The sequence below is a fragment of the Mesoplodon bidens genome, assembly GCF_964165515.1.
Source record: "Mesoplodon bidens genome assembly, chromosome: 9".
NCBI lineage: Eukaryota > Metazoa > Chordata > Mammalia > Artiodactyla > Ziphiidae > Mesoplodon > Mesoplodon bidens.
Window position 1 is genome coordinate 50871746 of NC_138166.1, and position 17641 is coordinate 50889386.

Below are 17641 nucleotides of genomic sequence, written 5' to 3' on the forward strand. Positions count from 1 at the left end.
TAGTGCCTGGTATACAGAGTAGGCATTCAATAAAGGTTTACTGAAATGAAGAGAGTATGAAAGTAAGTTATGTGGAAAAGAAAAAAAAAAGAGGTAATCTGAGGTTGTCTGAAAAATAAACGTAAAGAGTCACCAAATTACTATTCCCTAAGCAAATCACACTTTGAGAAAGAAAACAAAATACCTAAGCATTTTTAGAACCATGCACAGAAAATCCTCTCAGACTGGTCTTTTTAATAATGACTGAGTCACTCTCAGATCTGTTTTGGCAAATGTGTCATATATAAAGTTCAATAATAGAGAGAAGGATTTTAAAATTTCATCTAAATAAATGTTCATACCCAAAGAGGTAAGAAGTACCCAAAACACTGAGGAATCTTTCCTAACTTCCATTCAAGAAGAATCAGACTTAACTCATAGTTCTTCCATCTATTTATACATGAAAATTAGCCTGAGCTTTTACCTACAAGTAAGTTGTAAATACACATATTTCACTTTCACAAGTTCAAGTGCACCCCAGAAAAGGAAAAGGAAAGAAAGAAAACCAACTCTCTCAAAAGTGGGCAGTGCTATAGGAGTATAAAAGAGTAGCAAACAAAACTTCTCTCCCATGTCTCAGCAGCCACCTAATATAGCCCACACTTATGGCACGGTCTGCATGGTTTCAGAACACTTTCATATTGAAAACTCAAAATTCCCAGTGCAATGGGCAAGGGAAAAAGCATAATGTGAAAATACAGTCCTATCTTTTCCACCCTACGTCCAAGAATAATAGGGGTCAATTTACTGTTTCTAAAAAGGACCTTTTCAAGTTATTGCCCATCACCTCACTACAGCACCCACTCTTCTTATTTGCAAACTGATCAATTTTATGAAAAGCAAAAACCACACCCTTAATAATACATTCAACTCTGTGCAGTGCTTGGCTTCTGACACAAGCCAGTAAAGTACAATTCCAGAGAGACAACTGGAGATACATCTTTTAAGCCTAGTTCAAACTAAAATTTGTGAACAGTGTGCAGTTACAAATCAAATAATAACCTCAAATCAACTGCTAGAAGGAGGTTTTGAAAACAAAAAATCATTATTAAACACATCTACCTTTCTGAACAAAATGACGTTTTCTGAAAAAAATAACCAAAGCTACCTGTCTAAACTACAGAGTAATTTAGAGAACAATAACAAAGAACCTGTAGTTCACAGAGGAAAATCATTCTTAAATTATCATTTGCTTCCTACAGTACCTGGAAAAGTACAAAATGCATGAAGTCAACTAAGAACTATTGTCCAGTCACTGACAGCATTACAGTTACTTTTTAGTCTAATTTCTGGAAAGTTCTGCTGTGGTAGTTTAAAAAGGAAACCAAATTTTAACGAGAAAAAATGCCTAGTTGAAAATCTGGAAATACACATTGAAGATATTCACGGTTAATTTTTATTTTTTTTAACTAAGAAGCAGGAAGGTGACGGGCACAAAGGTGTGTAACATCTGTAGATGGTTGAGCCAAATCAATTTTTAAAAAAAGTCTCTATGGAATTAAGGATTTAAGATAATATCTTGACAAATATAATCTGACATGATCAAAAATCACTTTAGTTTAACCACTAACAAAGCAAAAACTTCCAATACAAAGATTTTCACATCATACACACACACACTTTAAATTAAGAATTAAATTCAACACACTAAAAAATTATCTAAAGGTATCCAAAACACATTTGAAACATCAGACTTTTGTTTTCACATTGATTTCTCAGACCTAGTAGTAAATCTCCCCTGGAATGGGTCTTCATTTCAATACAAGGTTGTTCAATATGCTACTTCGTGTGAATAGAGCTTGTGAGACATCCTCACAACCTCCTCGGGAGATCTTAATTTACAGCTCTAATTCCAGTTTCCTGCCACTCAAACAGCAACGTACAGAAAACAGCTTATACACAGGAAGGGAGAGGAATGAAGGTCCAGGGGAAAGGCCCATTCTTTTGTGGGTGCAGAAGATGCAAAAATAAAGGTTCCCTAGAGCTATGTGCCCCTATCCCCACCCATCATAGCCCTTCACTTTCATCCATTCACCAGCTCAAGACTCTCGAGCTCTCGAGAACAGCCGAACCCGTGGCTTTCCACGTCTCAAAGAATGGGAGGCGGAAGCTGTGAGGTCCGGGGTACAAACAGAAAAAAAGGGAGGACACAGATCCTTTGAGGACAGAGGGACAAGGAGATGCATCCAGATGGTGAGGATGGGACGTGCTACCGAAACACAGAGGCTTGCAAACTCGCTGGGAGAAGAGCTCCCAATGGGTCAGACAGAGGATGTTGACTGTTCAGGGATGGGGACACACAATCCTCCACAAATGAAGGGAGGCACATTTGCAGGAGTCCCGGGAGGGCATGAACTCCGTAGCGCTGAACTCGGAGCCGAAAATAGGTTGAGACAGCCTCAAAAAGACCGGTACGGCGAAGCTGAGACTTACGGTTACTTCCCGGACTGAGGGTAAGGGTCGGATGGACTCCGCAGCTCTGCAGTTCTGCCGCCCCTGCCTCTCGCGCCGAGCCGGTGACCTCAGGTACTCCCTGCGCCCCACCCACCCGGGCGGACGCCCCTCCTCGCCCTGCGCCCCTTCCTCGCCGGCCCCGGTGCGCCCGCCGGGCAAAGGCTGCCGGGGCCGAGGGTGCGCCCTGGAGGCCCGCGGGGAACTCAGCGAGAGCTGGAAGCGCCTGCGGCGAGGCTCAGACTGGGCGGGGGCCCCCCATGCCTCTCCGGCCGCCGCGCCGCCTCACTCTGGGGAGGAGAACGAGGGGGCGGTGGCTCTTGCCTCCGCCTCGCGGTCAAATCCCGCTCATGCTCCAGCCTGGCGCGCGCTTGCAGCCCGGGCCGCCCCCCTCCCGTCCCCTCCCCTCCCCGCCTCCGGTTCAGCCGCTGGCGCGCCCACTGCCGCCACCACCCCAGCCCCAAGCCGCCCGCCACCAGCCACAGACAGCCCACAGCCCCAGCGAGAAACGGCAGGAACGGCAGCAGCTCAGCAGCCGACCCGGAAGCTCTTCCACCGCCAACCGCGAGGCTGCGAGGGGCGTGAACCCGGAAGCGATTTCCTCGCCCCGGTAGCAGCGGGATGGAAAGCTAAGGCCTTTGAAGATCTGGAATCCCCTAGTTTGGGGAGGGGGTGAGGTGTGTATGGCACTAAGCTGAGAGGAGAGGGAAGGCCAATAAGGAGCCTGTGGACAAGAGGCTCTCCGAGTCCAGAGATCAGAGCTCTCGAGGCGCGGGGTGCGGAACGCGGCCGAACACGCCGGGCGGCTTCTGGTGGCGACCGAGTGTTTTCCTGTCACAGGAAGTTGGGCCTGGCCGCTGGGAAAGTGAAGGGAAGGAGAAATGTGAAAGCGGTGACGGTCCCCCGCCCCCCAGGTGACTGTCCCACCCACTGAATTGAATGTAGCGGCCCGGGAGGTCCTCGGCCCCCCGCACGGGTGAGACGAGGAGGAACACGATTCAGACTCCAGCGAGAGAAACGTAAAGGTAGGAGGCCGAACTATCTCCATCCACATCTAGTTTTTCCAGGCAAGGACTTTACTTCTTACAAGTAATTACCAAGACGCCAAAGACCCTTTTTGGGTGGCGGCTCTCGGTGCAGAGAGGCGTGCACGTCCTTTTCCGTTAGTGGACGCTGATGGGCGGTGGCGGAGGAAAAACCTCCTAGGCACAGTGTTGACTTTTGTCATTTCAGGAAAAGCGATTCACAACTTGTCCTTGCAGCTCACCGCTCCTCTCTGTCCCTCTCCATCTTTTAAGGCTTTGGGCTTTCGTTCTTTGCTCGTTTCTCCATGGTGTTTTTAGCTTCACCAGAAATCTTTGATCTAGCTGACCTGACTCAGGATCTCACCTCCATGATTCCCTTCTCACTCTTGGAGAGTTTTTGTATCTTCAGTTTGCTTGCAAATACTTCTCTCAGCATCATGTCTTTTAACTGCTTTGATGCCCTCATTTTATTTTGGGGGAAATGTCAAAAACTCAAAAATGTTTTCATAACAATAGGAAAACAAATAATTCATTCCATGATCTTTTCGACTTAAACCCGAGTTAATGTGTTAGTTGGTTTCCCCTTCGAACTGGGTTGAAGAACTACAGTAGCAGTTGATATAAAAGCATATTTAGATATACTACGGATGAAATCATGCTCCCCCAAATAACCTCTTTAAATATACTTGTAGGAATTCATTTGTTTCCCAATTCCACTATTACTTAGTTCCTTCTCTGTTAGCCAGATTTAGTATAATTGCATTCAGAAGTTATTTGAAGATTATTAAATATCTTAACTTACAGAATAGAATGTCACTTAACAGAAGGAAAGTACTTGAAAATTACCGATGGTACTTTTTGATACTACCTGATGATTGGTAGAACTGGTTGAAAGGACAAGGACAAAGCAAGCTGTGTTAGAAGTAGCACCAGTGACTATTTTCTATTCTGCTTTATTATTACTTCCTCTCTTTTTATTACTATAAACCAATTTGAGTGGCAAAAGGATGAAATTTTTAATGGTCAGCATATCCCTTAGGGGAATTCTTACAGATATTTAGTTGCCATCGCTTCTCTCTAATGTTACAATGCTTTAAAATATTAAATTGTTCCAGGAGAGTGGAGAAGTGGCAGGTAACTTAGCTACTCTACCTCAGTTTTTTTCTCCTGTAAAATGGAGATAATAATAATACCTACTTCATCAGGTTTGGGGGAGTATAAAATGAGTTAATGCATGTAAAGCACTTAGCACAGTGTCTAGCACATAATAAACATTATAGGTGTTAGCACTTATTCATATTATTTTAAAAGCATAATAACATGGGTTTTATTAGGTTGAGAAACATTGCTTAAGGATGGAGGAGAAGGGATCAGGAACATCCTACAGAACCCTAAGAAATGCTCCTTTTTTTGTTTTTATTCATGAAGTACACTTTCTGATCATTATTGGTAATTTCTATTAGCATGTCCTTTGTAAATCATCTTGTCAATTTTGACTTCTGGTAACTAAATTTACAATACCTATATTCATGTACTGAATCTTCTCTTTTTCTTCATTGCAAACAACTTTTAAAGTTTGTCCATCTGGGGAATTCCGTGGCGGTCCAGTGGTTTAGGACTCTGCCCTTTTTTTTTTTTTTTTTTTTGCATTACGCGGGCCTCTCACTGCTGTGGCCTCTCCCGTTGCGGAGCACAGGCTCCGGACGCGCAGGCTCAGTGGCCACGGCTCACGGGCCCAGCCGCTCCGCGGCACGCGGGATCCTCCCGGACCGGGGCACGAACCCGCGTCCCCCTCATCGGCAGGCGGACTCGCAACCACTGCGCCACCAGGGAAGCCCAAGGACTCTGCCCTTTCATTGCCTAGGGCCCGGGTTCAATACCTGGTCAGGAGACTAAGATCCTGCAAGCCTTGCAGTGCGGCCAAAATAAATAAATAAAGCTTGTCTATCTGTACTCTATATAGCAAATGTTTCTCATTAAAGACATTATTGGCAGTTTGTTCAACAGGACTGTTTTTAGTAAAGATGTTAACAAACCTCCCCCCATGGGGACTAAATGGCATCTGTTCACCCCCATTTCTCCCCAGTCATAGTGACGAGAAATGCCCCTACAGATTTTCAAATGATCCCAGGTAGGTATCACTCCCAATTGAGAACCACTTCTACATATTTGTAAGGCTTTATTAGTCAGGCAGCATATTATCATTTATGCTTAAGCACTTCCCAGAAAATGCCACATATTTCCTATACTTAGTCACTTGAACCTTTATCTAAAATTCAGTCTAAACACATTACAAATTCTAGTTATAGCTTTTTCTGTTATTTTTAGCTCAAATTACCCTCTTCCAATCCTTTTGCATATGTTTCTGCCTTAGCAGTTTTGCCTACATATATTAGTAGCTTCTGTTCTTTTCCTCACTTAAGCCTTTGTTTCCTTCTTTCATGTCACTGGAAGTATGTATATTTCAAACATTCAAGTGTGAATATTTCTTTTCTTTTTTTTTTTTTTTTTGCGGTACGCTGGCCTCTCACTGTTGTGGCCTCTCCTGTTACGGAGCACAGGCTCCGGACGTGCAGGCTCCGCAGCCGTGGCTCACGGGCCCAGCCCCTCCGCGGCATGTGGGATCCTCCCAGACCGGGGCACGAACCCGTGTCCCCTGCATCGGCAGGCGGACTCTCAACCACTGAGCCACCAGGGAAGCCCAAGTGTGAATATTTCTTGAAACTCAATTTTTAGAATCTTTGGGGTACATTAACATTAAATGGCGTAAAAACAAAATGCTATAACCCTCATGGTTTTTTAAAATTATATCACATTTGTTTATCTTTTAAAAATTGAGTGTATTGTGCAATACCAAATATTCTAGAGAAGTAATAAGTATTAACAAATAAAGCTTTTTGCTAATAGTTTTAACATGAGTTGACCAGCACAGGAATTGATTTGCTTTAAATCGTGTTTAGAAAACTAAGAATTACTTGATTTCTCTTTTTAGGTGCTTAATAGAAAAAAGGGTTTCCATAATAGTGCCATATATGTTACAAAATATATTCACAATGCAATGTCTTTCTTTTGGGGGCTGGCAGTCTTCAAGGAGGCATCCATACATTTCAAAATTTGTTGGGTTTTATTATCTTGAAGTCATTGTTAATCTGAGGTGAAAAGTAATTGCTAAATAGAAATTCTGAGAAGAAAAAAGCCTCATCTTTTTCACTTAGTATAGAAAGTGCTGTTGTATGAGGTGGGTTTTAAGATGATCTTATGGAAAAACTGAACTGAAAAAAATTCCACAAGGTATAGAGTGAAAATGAATGTCTTGAAAACTTCACAAAATGAAATGTCTCAATCCTAATGTTTTCTGTAGTTTCTCTGTTGAGACAGCTGTAGTTTCTCTGGATCTAAATCAGTGAAAATTTTCATAATCTAAAATAAAATTTTTATAATTTATAACTAAATTTATAATTTAAAATAATTTATAAATTAAAATAATTTTTGTGCAATAATTTTAATGGTTCTTTTAATTTTAGGCTAACGTTTACTTAAAATGTCATAAGTTACTGGATTTTAAAAACATTTCTTTTAAAGGAAATTTTCCAGTTATAAGGCAGTGGAAGGAAGTAAATTAAAGCCTTTTGTTATTACACAAGGAAGCAAATTAAAGGTTTCAAAATGACTTTATTAATTGTAGTTGAGAAAACAGAATAAAGTCCTCTATCTCCTCTCAAAAGATATTCAAAACCTTTCTTGAAAATGAGCTCTTTTTCTTCTATGAGAGTTGGGGCAATAAGGAAATCATTAAATAGGAACAGGTCATTTTAATGCCTAATGGACTTTAAAAAAAAACTGAAGAAGGTTCATTTCACCATGGACAGGAAAGCAACTCCTTGCTTGATGTTCTTTTAGAAATTTACTGGCATATAAATGAGAGGAAGTTTTTTTTAAAAAAAAAATAAAATATATTCAATACAAAGAGATGTTTTAGTCTAGCCATGAAAAAAATTAATAATAGCACTTAATGAAGAGATGGAACTATCAAACAACTGAGAGTGCTTGAACTTCAATTACTTGTTAGAAATTGCCTAATGGAGATTTCAAATTAGTCTGGGGGAAAAAGTGTGCATGTGTATGTATATTTAAATATATATATTATATATTTGGAAGAAAATTTTTGGATTATGTAGGGAATTGATAATGGAAGTGGGAAATATTCTTAAGTCATCATCAGAAAGCTTTTATCAACTGACTAAATGTTTTTGAGTCTGTGATAGGCAGCTCCAATGAAAATTATAAACTATCCTTTAGTTCATCCAAATGTCAGATATCAAAGTTATTTTTAAAGATTCTGGAAAGAATGTCAATGGCAGCTATCTATTTCTAGCTTCCAAACTATTAACAGTATGACATTCACTTGTGCAATTTATGGAAAATAAGTGGGTACTATTCTAAATTGCTAGTTCAAGCCATTTTTTACTTAGTATTTACAAGACATTTTATAATCATATCACCTTTTTTTAGGTCCAAAAGGCAGATTCTTATGCTGTTAAGACCTACGAAAGTATGTATCCCCATTTTAAAAAACAAAAATCTACCTTTAATAGAAAAGGAAAAAAGGACAAGGTAATCTTAAATTATAAACAAAGGTTTTGAATGGTAACATATAATCAGTCATCTCTGACTTGCTTTTTACATAGTATATGTATTCTAAGATAGAAAAATCAACATTTTATTTTTTAAATTGTTTTTCAGAGTGGTTATGTGTCCTTTAATTTAATCTTTCAAGGGATTTCTTTGTTTTATAAAGCAATGGGAAATCCAGAAAACATAGAAGATGCGTACGTTGCTGTTATTCGGCCAAAGAATGCTGCCAGTCTCAATTCTCGGGAATACAGAGCTAAGTCATATGAAGTGAGAACGATTTACTAACATTTGATTTTCAAACATTGAATGTCATTCTCCATTATCATTTTCATTTACATATAAAGTATAACCATAGCCTGTAAATTCTTGTTGATAACCTTGATCTTGACAAGCTAGAATTTACAGTCGTAGATCTGCCCATCATCATGTCTCTTCCGCTGCATGTGTTTTGACCATTTTTCTATTTGATATGGATAAATTATTAGATATTAAAAGTTACTTATTTGAGTTTTACTTATATAACTTATGAGAGTTTGGTTTTTAGTACAGTTTACGGAATGGCTCTCAAAAATTGAAAAAAAAATTGCAAAATTCAGCTTATTCAAAATTCCAACCTAAATTTTGTTCTTGGTTGTTTTCCCAAAGAACTATTTTTAAAAGTTCATTAAAAAATATCTTTACCTTTAATTAAGTCTTAGGCAATTAAGTTACTTCTCTGTAGTCTTGAATACATATATTAGTAAACATGATTGAGGCTCCCACCAAAAAAAACCCAAAGCAGAATTGTTCTTTTCTATGCAGCAGATTTCAAGCATCATAAAATACTTCTAATCTCATCTAACTTCAACTAACTTCTCTAGTATTTTGCTTTAATTGCTTTTTTAAGGTTAGTTTTCTGAAACCTATTAAGGGATACTGCAGGGGTTCTGAGCAGACTGCTGCTTCAGCAGTGCTCTGGCTTACTGGTTCTCAGTCTTGGCTACACTGTTAAATCACCTGGGGAACTTTAAAATTTCCAGTACCAGGACTCCACTCCCCTGACATTCTGCTTTAATAGGTCTGAGATGAAGCTGTGCATTGATACTGTTTTGAAAGTCCAGGTTATTCTTATATGCAGCTAGGGTTAAGAAAGACTGCTGGCTTATTATATTCTAGGGCAAGTAAATTTTATTTTAAACACTCTCTTAATATTATTTTTCTCATCTAAGATTTTGTTGCATGAAGTTCCCATTGAAGGACAGAAAAAAAAGAGAAAGAAGGTTTTGTTGGAAACTAAACTTCAAGGCAACAGTGAAATAACACAAGGCATATTGGATTATGTAGTAGAAACCACCAAACCAATTTCTCCTGCAAACCAGGGTATCAGAGGTAAGAAACTTTTCTTTTTAACACAGTTGGCTTTAAATGCTTGTGGAGAAAGACATTTTAAAAAGTAGGTTAAAATCAGTTTCTTTTTACGTTCCTTTTCATTTGAAAAACTTGAAAAAGACTCAGAAATTTCTAGGGTTTTTTTTTAAGGTGCAGCCAAGCCCCCTTCCAAAAGTAACTTAACAATTTTTTTAAGTTAAAAAATATTTTTGAAATGTTTAAATAATTTTAAGTAAAAAAAAATTGAAAATATTTAAATTGTGTTAATGATTTGTTCAAGAGAGAGAGGAAGCCAACGGGTGGCTTGAAAATTAAAAGAAAGCACAAAATTACTTTTGTTAGAAGTATATTTCCCTAGATAAGTATCTGTGAACTACTATGTTTGTTTCTCTACTCCAGGACAAGAGAAAACTATAAACCTCTCTCCATAACTAAGTAACAGTTAAGATTTTGTATATTAGAGCAAGTCCTATAAATTACCAGTCAGCAGAGGTTTTCTTCCCATTTGGTCACAATAAGAAGATCATTTTCAAAGAGCCAAAATGAATTGTAGAAGTATTCACCCTGAAAGGTTCAGGCCTCATTTAAAATATTAGATAATCTATAGCCTATGAAACTGATTAAACATTAATGATCAATTTTATCAGGCTGTGGCCTCACAAGAAGCATATAGCAGAAGTTACAGAAATTACATACTCTGTCCAGGATTCAGGCATTATAATTAAAAAGGTAAAGCTAATTTCAGTCAAACAGCAGTTGAAAACAGTTGTTGATAGTGAGGTAAAGCATACCTCTCTGTGCCTAGATTTTGGTTTTTTATAGCTTATTTAGTGTTTTTTTCTATTTGCTCATCTTTATAGAGATTAGTTGTCTAATTCATCTCTCAGTAAAGAGACTATTTTTGTTGCAGAGATAAGGCTGAATCATGTCATTTGATTTGTTGGTTATTTGGGATAGTTGTTCTCTAGAGATAGCTGAACTAAGCCTGTTTCATAACTTCTGGAGGTACCATTCACCATATTTACCTCCCCAACCGGTAACCTCCTCAATAGGGCCTGCAGAGTTTTTGTGGCTTGGGGCTCTAAGCATTGTAACTCAAGATTATAAGAAGTTCCTGCATAGATTTACAGATCTTTGATACACATTCTGAGTACTACAGAGAGAATCCCCTTTCCCTAATTATCAGATTGACTTTTTAAATAAAATGATCTAGAAATTGATCTTAGCTAAAAAGGGGGACTATCCCTGTGGGTGATCAAGGCAAGTGAAAGGCTCTTCTTTTGGATGCCACAAATTTGTCAGCCTTTTCTACCTCAGTCTTGGATTTCTCTGATAAATTTTCATCCAGATTTGTTTTACTATCACTAAGTTGTTACAGTTATCAGGATCTATTCTGAGATCAAATTACTGAGACAAAGTATGAGCCCAAATCACATATTTGAGCTGAGATAGACAAGTCATAATTTGCTATGAATTAGCCAAACTCTACCACTTGGTTCATTTACCAAGAAGGGGGATATAAGTGATATCAGTGTTAACAAAAATATCCCCCGGCCCAGAGGGCTGAGTAGTTTTTCTTAGGAGAAGTTACAAGTAGATAGGCACCCTGAAACATGTCTAGCACAATTATGTCTTATATACTTAGACAATAGAATGTACTAATACATTTTCAGGCAGCTTTTAATAAGAGAAATGAAAGTAAAGAAGTTTTACTTAACTAAATAGACAGTTATATCAATGAACCATACCATACCTGACTATCCTGTTCAATTGAGGTTTTCTAAAAGTGTGAAATATTTTTATAGAGTAATATGATTTCTTATATAAGCATCACATGAAAATTACCAATGACTGTATAATAGCAGTAGTTGTGCCTTTTTGTGCAGTGCTATATATAGTTTATAAAGCACTACCACAATTACTCATTAATGAAATTCTTAAATTGGTCCTGTGAGTTGGTATATAGTCATTTTTACATCTGTAAAATGGAAATGCAAACATAGGTTGTCACCTACAAAAATCATATTCCCATTAGTGGAGGAGTTAGAACTAGAACCTCATTTCCCAACTTGTAATCAGTGCTTTTCTTTCCCTGCATGACAGATCTCATAGTTGCATATATAATTTGCAAAGTAGGCAATTAAACAATGGATCAGAACTGGATTTAGGGAAGCTGCAAGGCAGGAAAGATTAAGTGGGACAAGACCTCAAGCCAGACAAAAGAAATATTGCCTCTGAAATTTATTAGAATGTATCTAACACTTATATTTTGTACAAGTGTCAATTTTGTAAAAAATTGTTTGGGGGCTATAATAATAATGTGCCATAATAATCACAAATATTGACTCCAGCATTTTGTGAATGAATGAAGCTGCTTGAGCTCATATTATCTACCTGTCCACAGAAGGCATCCAGCCAGGCATTCCTACCTGGGTCAAGAACAAGGTTCTGTTTCTTGGGGTGGGGAGATTGGAAGGGTTGATAAAAATTATGACAAAGGTATCCAGAATATGAAAGGTTTTAGAGTGAAAGACTTGTAGGTTATTATTTATAGCCCCCTTGCTGCCAAATCAGGAACAACAGACTAAGTATAAGAATGGTGGTTATGGGGCTTCCCTGGTGGCGCAGTGGTTGACAGTCCGCCTGCCGATGCAGGGGACACGGGTTCGTGCCCCGGTCCGGGAAGATCCCACATGCCGCGGAGCAACTAGGCCCGTGAGCCATGGCTGCTGAGCCTAAGCGTCCGGAACCTGTGCTCCACAACGGGAGAGGCCATAACAGTGAGAGGCCCGCATACCGCAAAAAAAAAAAAAAAAAAAAAAAAGAATGGTGGTTACAATTCAGAACAATAGTTTATAGCCCAATCAGATTTTAATAAAAACTGAAATTGGGGCTTCCCTGGTGGCGCAGTGGTTGAGAGTCCGCCTGCCGATGCAGGGGACACGGGTTCGTGCCCCGGTCTGGGAAGATCCCACATGCCGCAGAGCGGCTAGGCCCGTGAGCCATGGCCGCTGAGCCTGTGCGTCCGGAGCCTGTGCTCCGCAAGGGGAGAGGCCACAACAGTGAGAGGCCCGCCTACCGCAAAAAAAAAAAAAAAACTGAAATTGAGGGTGGAGGTTGAATATTAAATGAAGAGCTGCTGAACTTTAAGACTTTGCAGTTTATGTACACTACGCTTCTTGGCCAGCTTAGACTTTAGTGAAACTCTTACCATCTACATCCCAACTGAATGAAGTATATGCCTGTTCACCTTGCAGGATGTGTTGCTGTTCAGCTGCTCTGTCAGTCCTTAGCAGGATGGTTTTCCTTGCTACGTATAGGAAGCTTCTCTTCTAGTGAGTCAGAACAGGGGATCTATTGGTTGATTGTCCACAAAATGATTTACATTATTATCAGAATTACCAGTTTATTAGTGCCCATAATAAAATTGACTTTTTATATTTCAGTTCCTCTTAATACTGCCTTTAAAATATTTTTTCTAATTCTCAAGGTAATATATAAGATTTTAAAAGGCCCATTATTTTTATCTTTACTGACTTAAAAAAATGATTAGGAAAACGAGTGGTACTAATGAAGAAATTTCCTCTGGATGGGGAGAAGATGGGCAGAGAAGCGGCATTATTTATTGTTCCATCAGTTGTCAAAGGTAAAGTCTAAGTTTCACCTTATGAATCTTTGTGTACCTTAGGTGCTAAGTTAAAGTCTGTTGAGGAACTTAGGAATTTGGATTCATAGTTACTATTGTAATACTATTATAAAATACATGTTTTTAAGATAAAGGAAGATGGAGAAATTTGTTACTTAAAAAGATGTTTTGATTTCAAAGTAATATTCAGGCTTCCAGGCTGATTAGTAATGTTTTTGTTTCTGTTTTTAAAAGTAGAACAAAGAAGTGAGGAAGGAAGCCATAATCGAAACAAAAAGTTTTTAGCTTATAATGAGGGATTTTTCGGACTGTGCTATATAGGTAGAATAGAAATAAAAATTTATATATTTTTGAAATTAACAGATTATGATTAGAACCTGTCTTATATTTGGGAAAAGAAAGTGTCAGTAGTAGTTCTAAAATACTCTTCCCAACAGTAGTGATAATATTTAAAGAACTTAGATCTAATATGAAAATTTAATTTGAGCTTTGACAAGGAATTTATCCTATTATCCTGGAATAATAGAAAAAATATTGAGCTTCAGTGCAGACCTTGCAGCCCACTAATTTTGTGTTCTGGGCAAATCACCTCTTTAAGCCTCACCTCTTTATTTGTAAGATAGGTATCTGCTCCTACTTGGTTCATCGTGCTGGAAGAATTCAGTGAGGTATTATATGTAAAAATCACTTTGGAACCTGTAGAGTACTGGCCTCATGTAAGGCAGTAATAATACTAATGATATATTAATGACCCACTGTGGACATCTCATCAGACTGCTGCTACACAGTACTTACACGTATTTTGTTAGCCAGCTCTACCATTCCAGAATTTTTTTTTCCCCAGCCATACTTAGGTTAAACAGATCAGTATGTTAAATGGTGCTGGAAATCTTATTATTAATTAGAATTTTACAACATTGTTGAGGAAGAGAAAGGGGAAACAATTTCTGTAGTCCTCCAGGATTCTAAATCCTGCGTTCACCCAAATGGATAAGGTCACAGAGCTGGCCAGCACTTGAATCCAAGTCTACCAATTTAAAATCTAGAACAATTTATGTTATACCTAACAATTTTTTTAACATACTGTGTACTTTTAAATAAAAATCATGCAGTCGTAAACCTTTTATATGATGGCATAATTCTTCATTTTTCTTTTTCAGATAATACTAAATATACGTATACTCCAGGATGCCCAATTTTTTACTGCTTACAAGATATTATGCGAGTCTGTAGTGAATCCAGCACTCACTTTGCTGCACTTACAGCAAGAATGTTAATAGCCTTGGATAAGTAAGAACTGCCATTAAAAATATTTTTTAATAAATCAAATATATGTTCATATTAGATATTAGCTCTGAGAGATAGAAATTCTTTTGGAAGAAAATAAAATTAATAATATATATATTAAGAAATGGTAAGTTTTTGAAGTATAATATAAAAATTTTAAACCCCAAAGACAAGATTGTCCTGATTTGTTTGCAATATGTTAAGTTTACTCTTAGAAAATGACAAAGATTGCCCTGGCCTAAGAATTAAGATTCCTTTGTTATAAAACTAGATTTAGTATTGATTTACCCTTATCAGTGAACAAGTCCTTTCACCTGTCATGCCTTTTGTCCTTCTGTAACAGCAGGTCTAATGTCACCTACATCTCAGTGGTTTAAATTTTTAAAGGGCTTCATGTTTTTTGAAAAGGATTTTAATTATTATTATGTTACATGCATTAAAAAAATAGTTTGCTATGTCCAATAACAGAACTTTTATTTACAGTAAATGAAATACTTAACACTAATTAAAATTATAAATATCCCGGGACTTCCCTGGTGGCACAGTGGTTAAGAATCCTCCTGCCAATGCAGGGGACACGGGTGTGAGCCCTGGTCCAGGAAGGTTCCACAAGCTGCAGAGCAACTAAGCCCGTGCACCACAACTACTGAGCCTGAGCTCTAGAGCCCGTGAGCCACAGCTACTGAGCCCGTGTGCCACAGATGCTGAAGCCCATGCACCTAGAGCCCGTGCTCTGCAACAAGAGAAGCCACTGCAATGAGAAGCCTGTGCACATCACTGAAGAGTAGCCCCCACTCACCGCAACTAGAGAAAGCCTGTGTGCAGCAACGAAGACCCAGCAGAGCTAAAAATAAATAAATAAATTTATTTTTTTAAAAAATTATAAAAATCTGAATGTAGTATTAGAAAGAATCACACATCAGAGTTGGATAGTAGTTTAGTATTTTCCATCTTCACTTTTTAACAAATACGTCTACTACCTCTTCTTTTTATTTTGCCAGGTGGTTAGATGAACGTCATGCACAATCTCACTTTATTCCGGCTTTATTCCGACCTTCTCCTCTTGAGCGGATAAAAACTAATGTTATAAACCCTGCATATGCTACTGAATCAGGTCAGACAGAAAACTCACTACATATGGGCTACAGTGCACTAGAAATAAAGAGTAAAATGTTAGCCCTAGAGAAAGCAGATACGTGTATTTACAACCCTTTGTTTGGATCAGATCTTCAATATACAAACCGGGTAAGAGTTGAATGAATTTTGGTCCTGATTTCAAAAGACATTTCATTTCAAATGTAATTTTTTTTCCTGAAATAAATGCATCTATTACTAATTGTAAACATTAAGATGACATCTGCACTTAGCTCTATTTTTATACCTCAAAGTCAAGTATCTAAAGCTCAGTATCTAAAGCTGTTTTTGTTTTTGTTTTGTTTTGTTTTCCCTTTCTAGGTAGATAAAGTGGTAATAAATCCATACTTTGGTCTAGGAGCTCCAGACTACTCAAAAATCCAAATTCCCAAACAGGAAAAATGGCAGAGAAGCATGAGCAGTGTCACAGAAGACAAGTACTGTTCTGGTTTTCCTCCACATTGCTTTTTAAACACATACATTCTAATGTTAAAATACTGTTTAAAATGATATATGCAATTAGTATGCAATGTAATCATTGCATAAATGATTTAGTTTACAGCTGCTCAGTGAAACATAGCTTTCATAGATATGTCACATTTGTTTCAAAACAATCTGAATTTCAACAGTGCCTTTTTTTTTTTCTTCTTTTAATGATTAGGGAACGACAGTGGGTAGATGATTTTCCTCTCCATCGAAGTGCCTGTGAAGGAGATTCAGAATTATTAAGCCGACTTCTCAATGAAAGATTTTCAGTCAACCAATTAGATAGTGACCACTGGGCACCCATTCATTATGCATGCTGGTAAATAGATTATTCTTTTGTTTTTAGAAAGAATGAATCCTTAGTTTATAAATGTTAGTGCTTCTTTTCAAAGCTGTTCTCATTCCAGCCACTTTTTCCTCTACCATGTTTGCCTTATGAGCTTTCTCTGTAGTAATCTTTGATTACTGTGTATGTGCCACACTGTTCAGATTTACAAGGTCTGCCCCACAGGAAAAGTATCATTAATGTTCTCAGGCATCCTGAGGTCATGCAGTAGGATAGCTAATGACTAGCAAGTGCCATTGCACAGCACACGGTCCCTTATTCACCCTTGCAATTTCTATTTTGTACTGGAGTTGTGTTATGTTTGTTTATCCTTATTATATTTTATTTTATTATTATTTATTTTTTATTTTTGGCTGCGTTGGGTCTTTGTTGCGCGCAGGCTTTTCTCTGGTTGCAGTGAGTGAGGTCTACTCTTAGATGCAGTGCGCAGGCTTCTCATTGCAGTGGCTTCTCTTGTTGCGGAGCATGGGCTCTAGGCATGTGGGCTTCAGTAGTTGTGGCATCTGGGCTCAGTAGTTGTGGCTCGCGGGCTCTAGAGCTCAGGCTCGGTAGTTGTGGCACATGGGCTTAGTTGCTCCGTGGCATGTGGGATCTTTCCAGACCAGGGCTTAAATCTGTGTCCCCTGCATTGGCAGGAGGATTCTTAACCACTGTGCCACCAGGGAAGCCCTATCCTTATTATAAAATTTACATGTGTTAGCTACTTATGATTTGACCTTGCATCATGTTAGAAAAGTATTCTTTTAGTTCTTTGGAAAGCTGTGGTATCAGGAAACACCAAAAGTTTTCATTAGAATTAAAGCCTTCCTTTTTTTTTTTTTTTTTTTATGAGAGGGATTAGCTCACAGGATTGGAGTTAGCTCTTTCCACTAGTTGTCCAGTATAGTTTTTGCTCTCATACACTTCTCATATAATAATAACTCTTCCCCTCAGCCTGGGCTACATTCTTAAATTTATGTTCGTAGCAGTAGTTAACTATTTGCTATAGCCTGTCCTCTAGAAAGGATGTAATAAAGTTATTTACCATTATTTCTTATGGGAAAGTTGCTTTTGACTTACTGTTTAAAGTGAGCTTCTTTGGCTAGTTTAAGAAGTGCCTGCACTATTTACAGCCTGGTAAAGTCCACAACGTTTTAGCTGCATGATGTTGAGCAAGTGACTTTACTTCAGAGGTCCCCAACCCCCAGGCTGTGGACCGGTACTGGTCCGTGGCCTGTTAGGACC

At 38.4% G+C, this 17641-nt stretch overlaps 2 protein-coding genes across 8 annotated transcripts in view; one reads left to right on the top strand and one right to left on the bottom strand.

The window, feature by feature from the left end:
- Positions 1-2763, bottom strand: part of ANKIB1 (ankyrin repeat and IBR domain containing 1) — a 157521-nt gene extending 154758 nt beyond the window's left edge. For 3 of the 4 annotated variants that reach the window (XM_081243408.1, XM_081243409.1, XM_081243407.1), the window contains exon 1: positions 2473-2557. The gene's annotated coding sequence lies outside the window, so the exon portion shown is untranslated. Of the gene's footprint in view, positions 1-2472 lie in introns of all 4 variants that reach the window. The other variant, XM_081243410.1, reaches the window with a different exon arrangement.
- Positions 2764-3006: 243 nt separating this feature from the next.
- The window catches only part of KRIT1 (KRIT1 ankyrin repeat containing), a 37949-nt gene continuing 23314 nt past the window's right edge, over positions 3007-17641 (top strand). The window contains exons 1-8 of one of the 4 annotated variants that reach the window (XM_081243413.1): positions 3007-3515; positions 8259-8417; positions 9359-9518; positions 13072-13164; positions 14325-14454; positions 15453-15696; positions 15907-16022; positions 16247-16390. In XM_081243413.1, coding sequence (XP_081099539.1) covers positions 8316-8417; positions 9359-9518; positions 13072-13164; positions 14325-14454; positions 15453-15696; positions 15907-16022; positions 16247-16390 — 989 coding nt within the window. In that variant the 5' untranslated portion in view covers positions 3007-3515; positions 8259-8315. Of the gene's footprint in view, positions 3516-8258; positions 8418-9358; positions 9519-13071; positions 13165-14324; positions 14455-15452; positions 15697-15906; positions 16023-16246; positions 16391-17641 lie in introns of those variants that run through there. The other 3 variants (XM_081243412.1, XM_081243411.1, XM_081243414.1) reach the window with 3 other exon arrangements.